Here is a 15,554-nt window from a genome sequence, read left to right as displayed (position 1 = left end):
TCAATCATTTCTTCATCCAGTTGTCTCTAGCCCCTAGCTCTCCATCTTGTCTGAAAGGATTGGCTGAGAGTTTCTGTCAAATGCTTTGCTAAGCTCTGTGTGTGTGACTTCCATATTCCCCTGTCTCATTAGTCTAGCCACCTTGTCAAAAAAAGAAAAAATGGGATTAGTCTGCCATGACCTCTTCTTGGGAAGCCAGGCTTTTTTTTGGCGATTATTACTTTCATTTTTAGATTCCTATAAAGCATCCTTTTAATCTATTCTACAGTTCTGCTAGGAATCAAAGTCAAGCTCATAGACATAGAAGTTTCCTCTGTTTCCCTCTTTGCAAATCAGTCTCTTTGCCCATTTTTAGTTCTGGAGCATTTCTCCCATTCTCCAAGGAGTTTGGAAGATCACTAAGTGTGATTCACCATCACCTATTTCAGGTCAGTGAGGTATGGCTCCTGGACACCCAAAGTCACCAAGGTTAGTTGTGTGCTCTCATCATCTCCTCCCTTATGCTGTTGGGTTCCAAACCCTATTAGTTATTTTCAGTCCTTTCTGGTCCAGAGATCAATCTTCTTGATAAAAACAAAACAAAACAAACAAAAGAACAGGAACAGAGTTGAGGCTCATTCTGTCATCTGTTATCCTTGGTTTATCCAACTGGGGCAGAACCCCTGCTTTCTTTGATCTGCCTCTTTCCGGTAGTACAGGTTAAAAACTGCTGTTCTTTGCTTTCCTTGCCAGCTTCTGCTTATTCTGAGTTTTCTGATAATACTCTTTAAACATTTTTGATGCCTTTTGTTGTTATGTCACATTCATTTCCAAATATAGTATGTCCCCAAAGTCTTTGTGCAGTGTGAAGCTTTAACAGCTTTGCAAATACTCTGTATATCCATCCCTTCTCCCTGCTCCTGGCAAGCTATTTCTTGTAACAATGGTGAGAAGAAAGAAAAGAATGGGAGAGGGAAAGGGAGAGGAGAGGGAGAAGGAGGAGAGGAAGGAGGGAAGGAAGGAAGGATGAGAGGGAAGGAGGAAGGGAAGAAAAAAGGGAGGGAAAAAAGGAGTAAGGGAGAAAGAAAGGAAGGAAGAGAGGAAAGATGGAAGGAAGAGAAGAAGGGAGGAAGGAAAGAAGAAAGAGAGGAAGGAAGAAAGAAAAATGAGAGGGGGAGGGGAGAAAGGAAGGAAGAAAAGAAGGAAGGAAAAGAGGGAGAGGAGAAGGGAGAAAAGAAGGCAGGAAGGAAGAAAAGAAGGAAGGGAGAGAGGGAGGGAGGAAGAAAAGAAGGAAAGAAAAAAGAAGCAAGGGAAGGAAGGAAAAAAGAAAAGAAGGGAAGAAAGAAGAGGTTGTTGTAGCTAGATTTCAGCTCATCATCCCCTGCACTTGCCTAAACTAAACTAAACCTTCCCCAACCCAATCTAAACCAATGAACATATGGTTATTAGAGACTTAGATTGTAGTTTTTTATCCTGTGTCTTCAGTGTCTGGCCCAGGACCTTGCGTACAGTAGGTGCTTAATAAATACTCATGAATAACTGATGACAACACACATCACGTATGCTGCAGGACGTACTGAGCCGTTGGTGAAAAGTAACTGGGATGATGATGACATATTAGCAGAGACAGGACGGCTGGTGAAGAGACGGGTTTAAGGGAAGGGGGATGACCTCAGTATGGGACGTGTTGCCTTGGGACAAAGGTGGGGCTCCTAGAGGAGGAGACCTGACGGATCGTGGAGACACGAAGTCCGTTCTGGCAGGAACCCCCAGAGCCAGCTGAGCAAGCTCCCGCCGGGTCTCTGGAGCCAAGGCACAGAGGCTGCTCTAGTAAGGAAAGCTCACTCAGGCGCGCCCCCTGGCGGGGATCTCCACGTCCAAGGGGCAGCTTGCTATAGATGGCCACATGGGCAGATCAGGGAAACAACCGACGCCTGGGCCGTGGGATGATGGGCAGAGAAAGCCTGGAGAAGGGCAGTGCTTGTGCTCCTGCCCCCGATGGCGATGATGCTGTCAACATCTAGCGGGATGGCCCTAGCCAAGTCACCTAGCCCAGTCTGCCTCAGTTTCCTCATCCGTCCAATGAGCTGGAGAAGGAAATGGCAAACCGCTCCAGTTCCTTTAAGACACAACTGACAACAGCAACCAAAGAACCCTTCGCTGGTACAGATTAGCAGCTCATAACTTTTAATCTTCCAGAGTTGCCTGGGAACTAAGAGGTTAAGTGACGTGACAGGCCATACAAGTATGTGTTAGAGTCGGGACATAAACTCAGGTCTTTCTGACCCAAAAACCAGCCCTCTATTTGCTGCTCTAGGTTTTCCTCTAAATTTGTTAAATAATAAAATTATCTCGGTGAATACATGTGCTTGGAGTCAGCATTTAAATCTTGCCTCAAGATAATTACTAGCTGTGCAACACTGGGTCAATCATTTGCTCTCTCAGTCTCAGTTTTCTCATCTGTAAAATGGGGATAATATAGCATTTACCTCACGGGATCCATGTGAATCTCAAATGAGACCCCACTTATAAATTGCTTTGCAAAAATTAAACTGTTTTGTGCTTTCTAGTTATTGTTATTATTATTATTGTTTTATGGTGAGTTGAGGATTGCCTAGAGGTAGATTTTTAGGTACAGTGTTTGGGAGAATTTTATATCATTTCCAGAATATAATTTTTAATCCGAGAATTATGACTCTCATACCTTATCATTTCAACCTACAGAATTCAACGGACAAAAGCAAGCTGGTCAACCCCTGCTATCCCCGGAATTACGTGACTTCTTTAACGATGGAACACATATTTGGAAGTCTGTGTACAGAAGAGTTAAGACCAACCCACTATGAGCCAGGATACAAAATTACCCTGGAAGGAACCGGGGACCCCGCTTTGTGCAGAGAAAAGGTTTATTCCCTGTTCGACTTTCAAGTTTGTCATGACCGAGAAGAGTGCTCGTTTGATGGTGTCTATCAGCCAAAGGTTAAAGGGACGTTTGTGGTAAGAGCGACACCCGTAGAAGAGTTCCTTCTTCTTCTTTCTTAAATAACCCATTCGTCAGTCCTTTGTCTCCCCCCCCCCAAATATCCCATCTGCTCCCTCTCCTTTTAGAGCTGCCCTGAGACTAATGTATCTTTTGTATGGTTGGCCATGTAGGCTTTTTCGGGATTCTACTACATCACCAATGCTCTGAACCTCACCGGGAGCTTTTCTTTGGACGCCTTTAACTCAAGCTCATGGGATTTCTGTTTGCAGAGCTGGAGCCAGGTCAGTGGGGATTCTTTGGAGGCGTTTAAGGCCTTGCAAGAATCTTGTCTGTACGTCATCCTCTGTATACCGTGTCCCCCCGAATAGACGGAGATCTTTGAGAGCTGGGATTCATTTTAGCTTCACTTTTTTGGTTTTTCTTTGTAACTCCAGTGCTTGGCGCAATATCTGCAGATAATGGATGCTTAATAAACATGAGCTTCACTTGTGATCTGCTTGTGTACATAAGTGCACGGGAATGATTTCTTTAGTGATTATCTAAATATACTAAATACATAATCTATACTAAATATCAGAAAGTTTAATTCAATTTGCTTTGCAAATATTTACTTTTAGATAAATGATTTCAATGTCCTGAGTAATTTATAATTAGTCCCTCTTTGTCTTCATCAGGATTCTTCCATTCATTCTTGAGAATTTTTTCTCTTATAAGGTCACTGTGAGTGTCTATTGTTCTTTGTTGTTGTTGTTATTTGATAGAACCATATATTTTAATACCATTTTTTGTATACAAGTGATTAATATGATGTATATAATATTTTATGTTGGTGGCTTAATCTCCCCTAATGTCTTTTATTCTTTCATTGTTGCTCTTTTGTTTGTTTTGTAGTATTTCTATGTCTTTTTCTTATACTCATCTACCTTAATTGCATTATATATTACATGAATGTAGTATAATTTATTTATTCTCCTATTATGGTTTGTTTCGATTGCTCCTAATTTTTTATATCCAGAGCACAGAATCTCAGAGTTCAAAGACATGCTACAGACCTTCTTATCCATAACTAAGGATCAATCCTCCAACTTATCCTATCAAGTAGTCATCTATCCTTTGCTAGAAGACCTTCAGTGAGGAAGTTAGGAAGTTACTGAACTTTCAGATTTTCACTAGGGTTGATTTTGATAATATTTTCAAAGTATTTTCCCAACAACAGAATTATGGGATCGAGGATATAATTATTTTTAAAGCTTTTATTGTATATTATTACATTGCTTTTCAAAAAAGTTTCTACATGTTGCAGTTCCACCAATAATGAATGAGTTTATTTGTTTTTTTCCAAAGCCACTGGGTTTCTTGACTTTTCATTGTCTTTGTCAATTTTTGACGATTGTTAGGTGAAACCTAAAAATGGTTCATTTTACATCTCATTATTATTGTGTTGGTATATAATTTTAATCAAATGATTACTAATATTCTTATGTCCTCTTTGGAAATTACCTATTATATAGTTTAAATCTCTATGGTTTCCTCATCTTTAACCTGGGGATAAATCTAGGTGAGTTTTATTATCTTCCCTTTAGGCATTAGTGACTTTTGAAAGGCATGTATCCATAAACTGTGTGTGCAGCATGTTTCTGCTATATTTTTATTTTTTTAAATCTATTTTCCAGCTTCCTCTGATGCTGCCCAAGTTTGATGAGGTTTATGCCCGGTCCTACTGCTTCTCCGCTCACTATATCTATCATCTGCTAATAGATGGCTATAAATTTACACAAGAGACTTGGCCTAAAATACATTTTAAAAAAGAAGTAAGTGGCGGGGAAAAGGCATTGATTCTTCTCTCCCATTATTTCTCCTTCTTCAGGTAAATGCATTAATGTGAAAGAAATGTAAGAACTGGGATGTTGGTGAATTTTACTGTTATTAGATTCAGCATTTGTCAGATACTTATCTATAGAGGGAGGTGAAGAAATCTGAGTTGAATATTCCCCCAAACTCACTTTCAAATGGACAAGTAGTTGTTGCTTAAGACTGGTAAGGGGGAGGAATTAAGTTTTTGAGCAATTTAACGACGTGAATCATGAATAGGAAACTGTTAGATTTAGAGCAGAAAGACTTTGGAAGTATAATTCTCTTGTTTTTTTACAGATTAGGAAACTGAGGCCCCAAGAGAATGACTTTGGGGGTCACAGCCAGTAGATAGTCAAGCTGTCCTTCTCCCTTTAAAGAGGAAGGTGACCAACTCTTCCACTTTCTATGCTATAGCATAAGGGATTTAGGTTTGCTCTAAAGAAGAGTTTCCCAACAGTGAACAGCTGTGATATTACCAAAAGAAGTCTCTTTTTTAGAAGACTTGGGGCACAGAATAGATGTTTCTGTTCTGGGATGCTCCTGCCTGATCTGGAGGAGCAGATGATAGGGTTTTCCGAGGCTCTTCTAGGCTTTCATCTCGGCTAAAATTTCATCCTGTCAACATCTTCAGTTAGTGCCGTATTTCCTGTGCCCCCTCAGGAAGAGATGAATATTTTGGGAATATGAGAAGCCCAAAGATGAGTGCTCCTTCTTGGCTGCCTTTTTTCCCCCTAAAGAATCTAATAAAATGATGTAGTTGTGAATTTTATCCACATCCCTGGGTAATCTCATTCTGGATGATAGAAATAGATGTGAAATCGACTTAATAAGAATAATGACCTGCATAATTGGCATCTTATTCCCTGCAAACAATATTAAGAGTTTAAGACCACAAAAATATTGTCATCGTCCAGGATTATGCTAGTAACTATGGAGGGGATTGCAAGAAAGACTGAATGCATTTTGTTAGGGAATTGTAGAAATGGATTTCATCTGAGGCTATTCTACAGGTTATTAATTTTATTTTGTATATAAAGTTGGTGAATTTCCTTCTTCTTTCCATCTTTCTTTCTTTCCTTCACTTTCTGTCTTCTCTTATTTTCCTTCTTTTTTCTTTCTTTTTCCTTTTCATTCATTTTCTTCTTTCTCCTTCCTTTTTTCTTTCTGTTTTCTCTTTCTCCTTTTATTTCTTTTTCTTTTCCTTTTCTCTCCCTTTGTCTTTCTCTTTCTTTTTATTTATTCTCTTTTCTCTCCCTCATTCTCTTCTTCCCTTTCTCTGTCTTTCTCTCTTTCAGAGAAAAAGATAGTCATTCCTGTCTCAAAAAGGCTCATAAACTCGTCTGTTTGGTGAATTATGCCAGACACTGTGGGAGTAAGAGAAGTAAGAAGGGAAGGAAAGAAAGAGGAAGGAGTGGCAAGAAAGAGAGTCCAAGATTAGCTGCTGTAATGACAAAGATCAAAGGTTCTAGAACTGGGGATCTCAAAAGTCATGGACTTTACCTCCCCCTCCCAAATTTGCCAGAAGTGGGTCTTGGAGAAGTGAAAGTCATCCAGTATATATCAGAACTAGGATCCGTTTCTCTGATGCCAGTCTTTTCTCTATCCGTAATCCCCTCAGTATTCCTGCTCTTTCTTCCACCATCTTTTCCATTCTCCAGCACTGCAGAAATCACACTGAATTCCCTATAGTTTTCTCTCCAAAGCATTTGCACACCCAGACCCAACTTGGACACGTGATGTCTCCCATCGTGAGCGCTGGTTCCTCCATAAATTATGGCACCCAGATAATTGCATGACATGTACATGTATGTCACAGGATGGCAAAATAGCCCTGGGAAGGTAGCTCATAGATGATCTGTTTCAACCTCCTCATTTTACAAATGGGGAAACTGAGGTACAGAGAGGTTGTGTAATGTCTGAGACATAATGAAGTATGTGCACAGTGCTTTGCAGGCCAGTGCGAATTTATCTACATCAATGTTGGTGGTTCAAAATAACTGTCATTTATGGGATCTTTTTAAGCTTAGAAAGCACTTCCTCAATTCAGTTCAATAAGCATTTATGTGCAAACCATGGAGCTAAGTGCAAGGGACACAAATAAAAAAGTCTAACTGTCGTCATACTAATAGAGTTTGCCTTGTGTCCGGGGAAAGCACAATTACTCAAAGAGTAATATATGATGTCTTTGTATGGAACAATGATTAGAGAGCACTGGGCCTGGGTCAGGAAGAACTGCGTTCGAATCTGGCCTTAGACACTTATTAGCTGTGTGACCTTATATGAGTTACTTAATAGCTTTCTGCCTCAGTTTCCTCATCTGTAAAATGAGGTGGATTCAAAAGTCTCCTCCAGCTCTAAATCTATGAAAGAAAGTCATAGGGTGGGGAAGAAAGTTTAGTGGAAGAGCTCTGTCCTGTGAGGTAGGGTACAGAGAGATCTGAGTTCAAATCCTACCTCTGAAATCTCATATATCATCTCAGATTTGACAGTGTTTGTCCCAAGTTTCCCTGTACTTCAGTACCTCCCTGTCCCAGTCATGTTACCTGTGCTCCTGACCTCTCCCTACATCTGAACCATCCCCTTCGCTGCCCCACAGGTGGAGAACAGCAGCATCGCCTGGTCTCTGGGCTACATGCTGAACCTCACCAACATGATTCCAGCCGAGAGCCCCCAGATCCAGCTGCCCATGAAGCCCCAGGTGTTCACAGGGACCATGTTCTTCTTTGCTGGGGTGGCCCTGCTCTGCCTGATTTTCCTCTTTTACCTGTGCGTGGCGTCCAGGCTGCAGTGGGGCTCCCAGCACGCCATCGACCACGGCTTCGACGCCGAGTGAGCCGAAGAGAAGAGCTGCTCTTGGTGTCTGTGGTCTGCTCCGGGGGGAAAGCTTTCAGGAGCAGGCAGTGAACCTCAGCGTGGAGAAGTGAAGCAGGATCACGAGGAGGGTGCCCTTCCAGAGGCCCCTGAGCCGGGACCTTCTCAGCCCACCTGGATCGATGATCTCAACCCCCTCCTCCAACGGCCCTGTGTCCCACTGATTCACCCTAGGGCGGGTTAGAGAAGAGAAGGGGGCAAGTGGCCTTGGAAGCGAGTCCGAAAACCTGGCTGAGAAGGAATCTCGGCTCCTCTATGACTTTGGAATAGCCCCTTCCTTTGTCTGGGTCTCATTTACTCGCCTTGAAAATATGGACCCTGAAGGTCCCTTCTAGCTCTGAATAGAAAATCCTATGATTCTATGAACATTCAAGGTCAGACTTTGCAGGCGGCTTCTAGGATGAAGGAGCTTTAAAATAAACATAAGTATACAAGAGGCGCCCTTTCTTGACTCCCCAAGAAATATACTCTGTGACTAATGACTTTGAAAGAAAACAGCCTTTTTGATGGCAGGACCGAACTATGGAAGAGCATCCCAGGAGTAGAACAGTGTTCTCAGAAAGCATAGTACACCTGGCACTTAGTAGGGACTTCACAAATATTTGTTCACTTGGCTTGTTCTTGAGAACACAGCACTCTGTGATGTTCTTCAGGACCTTTAAGGCCTCTAGTCAGTCAGGCTGCTCATTTTTTCCCAATTTATGTATTTTAAATACATACAAAATTGCTTTATGAATCATGTTGGGACAGAAAAATCAGAGCAAAAGAGAAAACAGAACAGAAATAAGATGTAAACGTAGCATGTGATGATTTACTTCAGTCTCCCGAGTTCTTTTTCTGGATGCAGATGGCATTTCCTGTCCAAGGTCTACTGGGATTGCTCTGGATCGCTGGACCATGGCAAGCTGCTCACTTTTATGTCCTAATTATTAGCTCTTAAATGGCACCTTCCAGCGTTCTGAAGGGGATGCACTCTCCCTAACCCTGTAAAACAGAGAAAGGTCCATATTTCTAGGCTTATGACTTCACAGCAAGCTGTACAGTAAGTAGCAGCCAGAAATGGTCTCCCCCTGCACAGGGTTCTGTTCTGCCTCCCCTAATTCCAGTCTCCTCACGAGCTTTAGAGTGCAGACTCCCCACCATTCCACTGCCCCTCCTGTAGTTCTTGGGTCTGGCCCCTCAACTTGGCCAGAGTCATTGGGTCCCAAAGCCTTTTGCCTCAGGCTTTATCTGCTAATAGTTGGAAATGTAGATAGAAGATTGTTTTAGAAGCTGGCAGTGCCCTCCTCCGGTGTGTCCTGTCCTGGGAGAATGGAAGCCTCTTGGGGGCTAACATGGATTTTACAAAGCGTTTCTTTGCGTCCCCCACAGACGAGGGCCTTCATAAATGCTTCTGGGATTTGACTGGATTTCTCGTTCCATGCATGCTTGATGCCTCTCAAAATAGGAGCTGAAACCCTTATCCCACAGCTTCCTCATTAGTTTCTTTCCCAAGCTACGGCCCCATGTGTAGACCTCTTAGTTCAGCGGTCCTAGACGTATCAGGAGGTGTGGACCACCGCCGCCACTTCTGCATTCAGGGCAAAGAACCACTTCTTGCTGAGACCATGTTACTCACGCTGTATCAAAAATTAGGTGATTTAAAACTGTCTCATGCGACATCCGATATATGAAATAAAGGTCAATGATTTTTCCTTAGCTGCGTTTGTTAACTTGTATAATTTTTTCTCTGACGTTTTCATGATGTTATTTGAGAAATTTTAATAGTAATTTTTATAAAAGTTAAAGAATTTATAGATGCAAAGTACAGTTAGGTCTGCTAGATAGGCCATCATTATCTCCCCATGGCATCTAGAGCATCCGAATGCTGACAGCACAGGGCCTTGCACATAGTAGGTGCTTCATAAATGATTATTGACTGAAGCTGTTTCATAATCGATGGCCTCCCTCCAGAGTGAGCTACAGAGAGGCACCTCGGCGGACCTGGATTGGAAAGGAGCTGTCGATTAATAATAACGGTAGTAATTGCTGACATTTATATCACACCTTAAAGAGATGCAAAATGTTTTACAGATTCCTTTGCGTCTTAATTTTATTTATATAGATTTAGGCATCATCGGCCAGCATGGAACAACATAATTATGGTTGCTGAGCCGTGCCAGTCTGTGTGACTTCCTGTGACCCCAAATGGGGTTTCCTTGACAAAGATCTGGAGCGTTTCCAGTTCCTTCTCCAGCTCATTTTACAGATGAGGAAACTGAGGCATTGGGTGGGAAGCGACTTGCCCGGAGTCACACAACTAGGGAGGGTCTGGTCCTCCTGCACTCTGTGCACCATGGTGCCCCCTGGTGGAGCCATCTCACAATGACCAGCCATGTTACCGGCCACATTTACAGGGCAGGAAACCGAGGCCCCGGGGCCTGGCCCGAGGGCACAGAGCTGGGTTCCGAGGCCCTTGTCAGGGCCTTCCTCCTCCCCCCCCCCCCAAGTCAGGAGGCTGAGGGGCTGAGAGGGGGGAGGGACCGATTACCCCTGTCAGGCATCCTTACTCTGCCCCTTTGAGCATCTGGGTCAGGCCCGGCCCTTCTCGGATCCTGTTTTTAAAAGTATAAGAGACCTGGGTTACCAAGGAAACCGAATGTAGTGCAAGGACTATGTATGCCCACCCCACCCCCACAGATAGGATACATATAACCTACAGACTTACATTCGTGTGCACATACACATACGTGTGCAGATACATACATACACATACGTGTGCAGATGCACACACACACACACATACATATTGTTCCCAGCCCCCCCATGTCCAATGGGGCTGGATCCCGGTGTGGGACAAAGTCCCAAATTCCTTGGTCTCCTGTTCTGGGAAGAGCTAAAGCCTTTTTCCATCAGTGATCGGGGTCTGTTCCTGCTGTGTTCTGGGCCTGGGGAGACAGTTTTGACAGTGACTAAGCCTAGGAAAAGGCCCTGTCTCTGTGGGCACCTGGGGGCTGGGTGGGCCCCAGGGAGGGCCGGGCCTGAGGAGGCTTTTGGTGAATTTGATGGGCTTTCCCTGCAGTGCCTGGGCCTGAGCTCCATAGGCTCGGCATTGACCGGATTATCTAAACCTTCACATTAACGCCTTTATCCTGGCCCCTGACACTGTCTCCCGTCTGAAGGCCGAGCTGCAGAAGGCGGGTCCCGAGGGGGCTCCTCCCCAGCACCCACTTCTTTGCTAAGTCCTTTTAGGAGCGTCCCAATGGCTAGCTCACTAGGGACTTAGCTGCTTTAATGGCGCCTTCCCATTGCTAATGGCTAAAACTTCCTAAGGGAACATTGCCCACCCACCAGTGGTAAAATAAACAATCTTTGCCTCTTGATTTGGAGGTTTAAGCCAGAGACACTGGTCCAAACCCCAATATATTTGGGGGATTCATCCCTGCTCCCCAACATTGGTGTCCCATATGTCCCCATAATGAAACTCCAGTATGTTTGGGGGGTTCAGTGCTCCTGACTCCCCTACTCCGTTTTAGCCTGGGGTCCCCCGGGACCGCCGTGCTCTTTGTGGGTGGCAGGGGAAGGAGCTGTGGGCAAGTGGCTCCTTAAGGAATGTGGAAGCCCAGCTGCCCTGGAAGGACACAGAGAAACTGATGAAGAAAAGGGGGCCGAGATCTGGGCTGTGGAGAAGGGTTTGCTCCCCTTTCTTGTTCAGCCTTTGGGTGCTGGGGGCAGGGAGCTGCTCCAGTGGGAATGCGGATCCCAGCTAACGATGGCTGCATGTTTGGGTGTCCCAGGGCTGTGACTCGGGGCTCTGTCTATGTGACCGGGATTGGCATGATGGAAACAGACTAGGGGCAGTAATGGCAGCTTGGCCCCCACCTCCCCGGTGCCGTGACCCATGTAGAACCAGCAGTGCCGAAGGGATGAGCCTGGAAAAAGTGGGGCCTGGGGGGAGAGGAGACTTTCGTGTGCCAGAGACTGCCCCCTGAAATCTGGCGGGGGGGCCTTCCTTTGCTTTGTTCAGGACCACATCACTCCCAGTGCCCGATGAGAGACCAAGTCCTAAAAGGAGGCCTTCTACCCATCAGGCCTGAAGAAGACCGGAGCCTCCAACCTTGGGAGCTGGAACGGGCAGGAGAAGTACCGGGGTCCTGGAGCTCCAGACTCTGTCCCTTTGCTGCTACCTCCTCAAGGGACCTTCAGGATCCCTGCTCTGTGGAAGCTGAGGGAAGGACTCATCTGGTGGTAGCCAAGCCACCTCTGGACATGGACTTAGTGCATGCACTATGTAGGAACTCAGCCAAGCTCTGGGCCTATTCCTGCGGAGAGTGAGACATAGCGGGGGAAGGAAAGGGGAACACATTTGGTCTTGCTCTGTCTTCAGAGTAAAGGTCCTTCTGCAAAAGTAAATAAAGGGAGGGAAGGAGAGAGATATAGGGAGGGGAGAGAGGGAGGGAGGGAAAAAGGAAGAGAAAGGAAGTGAAGGAGGGAAGAGAGAAACAGAAGCAGAAGAGGAGGGAGGGAGGGAGGAAGGGAAGAAAATGAGAGGAAAAAGGGTAGAGGGAAAAAGGAGGAGGAGAGAGAAAGGGGGGAAAGGAGGGACAGAAGGAAGACCATGTGGAGTGGTGAGCCTAAGCCTTCTCCCACAGGACCACATTAAAACCTACTTTTTAGTCAATTGATTGAATATTTCTCCAGGCTAAAGTCCTTTCCAGACCAACCTAAAGGAACCTGTCCTTAATCCAATTTCTCAAGAAACAAGGCCCTGCCCTAAAATTCCTCCACCCCCTTTTCTCTAAATCCTAACTTCTTTTAGGAAAGCTACAAAAGGTTAAAAATAGGTGCTAAGGCTTGGGAAAATGGATTAAGGATGGGAAACAGGCTTAAAAGGAGAAATGGCTCCAGTTAGTAAAGATCTCTGGCTTCCCTGGTCTAGAGGGGAAAGGATCTTCACTGCTTGAATCATTGCTGGAAGGGGAAGTCCTGGAGGGCAGGGAATGGTTCTAAGGGAATGTTACACTTGATAAAGTACAATGTTAGTGTGGATGTGGAGCCCCATGACAGGTGAGAGTCCATTGCTGGATGTTTGAGCCAGAAGACCTGGGCTTGGATCCTCATTTAGATAGTCACTAGTTGTGTGAGTGAGCAAGTCACTGGTCTCAAGTGTTCTTCTCTGTGAAATGGATTCACTGACTTCTCAGATATAAATCTGTACCAGTGAACCGGGATCCCTGGGATCCAGCCCTACCTCCATCCACCCCTCGAGGCTCCGAGAGGCCATTCTGACTGGATCAGCCAGAGCAGAATTGCCCAGACAAGGATCTCCATCCTCAGGCTCAGGGCCTCCTGAAGAATCGGTGTCTTCCTCACCTCCACCAGATTCTCTGTATGTATCTAGTAGGTGCTTAATAAGTACATATTGGCTTGGTTGATTTTAGCTGAGACATTTTTCATATACTAGCACGTGAACACCTTTGCCTCTTTGGTGACAGCTCCAAGAGGGCCGGAGCCACGTTTTTTCTCATTATCTTCAGGGCTTGGCTCACAGTAGGTGTTTTAATATTTGTTGAGTCAAAGCTTAGCTCAGATACCGCCTCCTACAGAAACCCCTCCAGAGTCTACCTAATGTTCATGCTTCCCCTCTGACGTCACATTGGATTTACTATTCCCCTTTCCAATTGTGACTCCCTAATCACGGCCCGACAGCCTCCTGGTTCGCTTTTCTTGATGAATCATTATCTGTGAAGCAGGGGCTTGGCTCTTCCGTGCCAGGGTGGTCTCGAGGACAGAAGCCCCTTTCCCAAGCTAAGACGCAGCGAGATCCAAAAGCATCCACGAAACAGCCTCTCCTGCCTTCTACAGAACCCACACAGGAGAAACTTTTCTACAAACACCCAGGAGTGCATCCCCGGCTGAGGCCGCATGCTCCCTCTGACCTTAAAACCTAAACCATCTTATCTTTTGGGCAAAACTCAGCTTCAGTCAAGTCTCTTCTGTGAAAAAGGAGCCCTCACTCTGCAGCCTCCCTGGCTCACAGCTACTCCCTTGCTTTGTAAAGGTTTATTTTCTATTTAGATCGTGCCTGATCTCCTCAAAGAAATCAGACCAAGCCGGCAGGTGGTAAACTCAAAAAAAGTTAACCGACCAAACAACATTGTCTTTATATGTAAAAGACAATGGAAGCGTGGGACAGGGGATGGCAGAATGAATCTTGAAGCCAGGAAGGTCTGGGTTCAAGTCCTGACTGACTAGTGCAAACTATGTGACCCTGGGCAAGTCACTTAACTCCTGATTGCCTCAGTTCCTCATCTATAAAATGGGAGCACCTTGGAGAAGGAAATGGCAAGCCACTCCAGTATTGCTCCCCTCCCCCCAAGTCCACTGGTCCCAGAGTCAGACCCGACCATCTCCGTCATCTGTGCTGGTTTATTTGTGTAGCAAGGACCGTAAAAATTCCTGCTCCACAGTCCAAGGAGGCCGTGATGGGAGCATCGTCCACGGACACCAAGATACTTGTAGCAGCAAAGACTGGAAACAAAGTTGCTGCCCCCATCAGTGGGTATGTGAATACAACAGTTGTGTGTGTGAGATCCCGAAGCCTGGAAAGATACATGTACCGGGAAGGCAGCAGAGCCAGGAAAACAACGTTCTACATCAGCCACAACACCCCCAAAATAACGTGGATGCGGCAAAATGCTTCAGAATAAGCCTGGCTCCGAACTGGAAGCCTGCCTGGCTCCCCTTGGAAGGGGGCTGAGGTCCACAAGTAGCAGACACTTCCCATGGTGCAGTGCTTTTTAACACGCTGATTTTCCTTCTTGTGTTTGGTCTCTGTTATATAGGATGGTTCTCTGGGAGACAGAGAAATAAGGATAGTAGAGGAAATGACCGTGATATAAAAAAGAAAAAGGGTCAATGAAAATTTATTTAAAAAACAAATAAATAAAAATCAATCTATCAATCAAGATACATTTTAAGGAGGGAGAAGAGTTGGACTAGCAGGCCTCTTAGGTCCTTTCCAATTTTAAATCTATGCTCCTGTGAAACTGGTCTGTCAATTAGTATTTCAGTGCCTACTATGCTTAGTGACAAAGAAGGCAGAGTCGTCCCTACTCCCAGGGAGCTCCCAGGCCATCGAAGAGAGACACCTCTTGGTGTCTCTTCCAGAACTGTACCGACATCCACACAGCTCAATGGCTATCTTCACCGCCTTCCCAATTAACTCAGCACCCCTCATTCTTCCATCTCCCAATCTGCGAGGACAGGGATTTTAACCTTTAATGCATCAAGGATCTCTCTGGCAGTTTAGGAAAACCTATGGAAGCTTGTTTCAGAACCAGGTTTTTAAATGACCAAAATAAAATGCATTGAATTACAAAGGAATGACATTCAACTCCAGTTATCAAATTATTCTGAAATAACCATACAAAATGTATCCTCTCCAACCCTTTCCCACTCCCCACCCCACTTCCAGGTTGGGAAGCCGGGGTATGACCTCTTAGGGGCTGGACTTGGAGCAGAAGAATTCCCAGAGGCGGCTGGTTTGGCTGGGAGGGACAATCTCTACAGAACCATCCCAGGACATCCTGTCTCCTCTTTATCATCCGAAACCACTCCCAGATTCTAACTGAGCAAGATGTTCTTCCAAATTGTCTCCAGCAGACATTCCTCCCTTACACAGCCCAATTCATTGTTTGGTTTTTGTTTTTTTCCCATAATTTTTTACCAGTAACAAAGGAGGAGAGTAACGAGTATTCAAAAGATCCTGGATCTAGGTGTCTTAAATTTGAAAAACAAAATAAGGGGCAGCTGGGTGGTGCAGTGGGTAAGGCACCAGCCCTGAAGTCAGGAGGACCCAAGTTCAAATCTGGCCTCAGACACAAAA

At 45.0% G+C, this 15,554-nt stretch overlaps 1 protein-coding gene across 3 annotated transcripts in view; it reads left to right on the top strand.

Moving 5' to 3' along the window:
• The window catches only part of ENTPD3 (ectonucleoside triphosphate diphosphohydrolase 3), a 40,534-nt gene extending 31,158 nt beyond the window's left edge, over nucleotides 1-9,376 (top strand). For all 3 annotated transcript variants that reach the window (XM_031940471.1, XM_031940473.1, XM_031940470.1), the window contains 4 exons: nucleotides 2,704-2,976; nucleotides 3,133-3,243; nucleotides 4,636-4,773; nucleotides 7,413-9,376. In XM_031940471.1, coding sequence (XP_031796331.1) covers nucleotides 2,704-2,976; nucleotides 3,133-3,243; nucleotides 4,636-4,773; nucleotides 7,413-7,649 — 759 coding nt within the window. In that variant the 3' untranslated portion in view covers nucleotides 7,650-9,376. The remainder of the gene's footprint in view (nucleotides 1-2,703; nucleotides 2,977-3,132; nucleotides 3,244-4,635; nucleotides 4,774-7,412) is intronic.
• Nucleotides 9,377-15,554: the final 6,178 nt, after the last annotated feature.

This window comes from Sarcophilus harrisii, chromosome 5, assembly GCF_902635505.1.
Source record: "Sarcophilus harrisii chromosome 5, mSarHar1.11, whole genome shotgun sequence".
NCBI lineage: Eukaryota > Metazoa > Chordata > Mammalia > Dasyuromorphia > Dasyuridae > Sarcophilus > Sarcophilus harrisii.
This window is presented reverse-complemented; position numbering and strand designations above follow the sequence as displayed.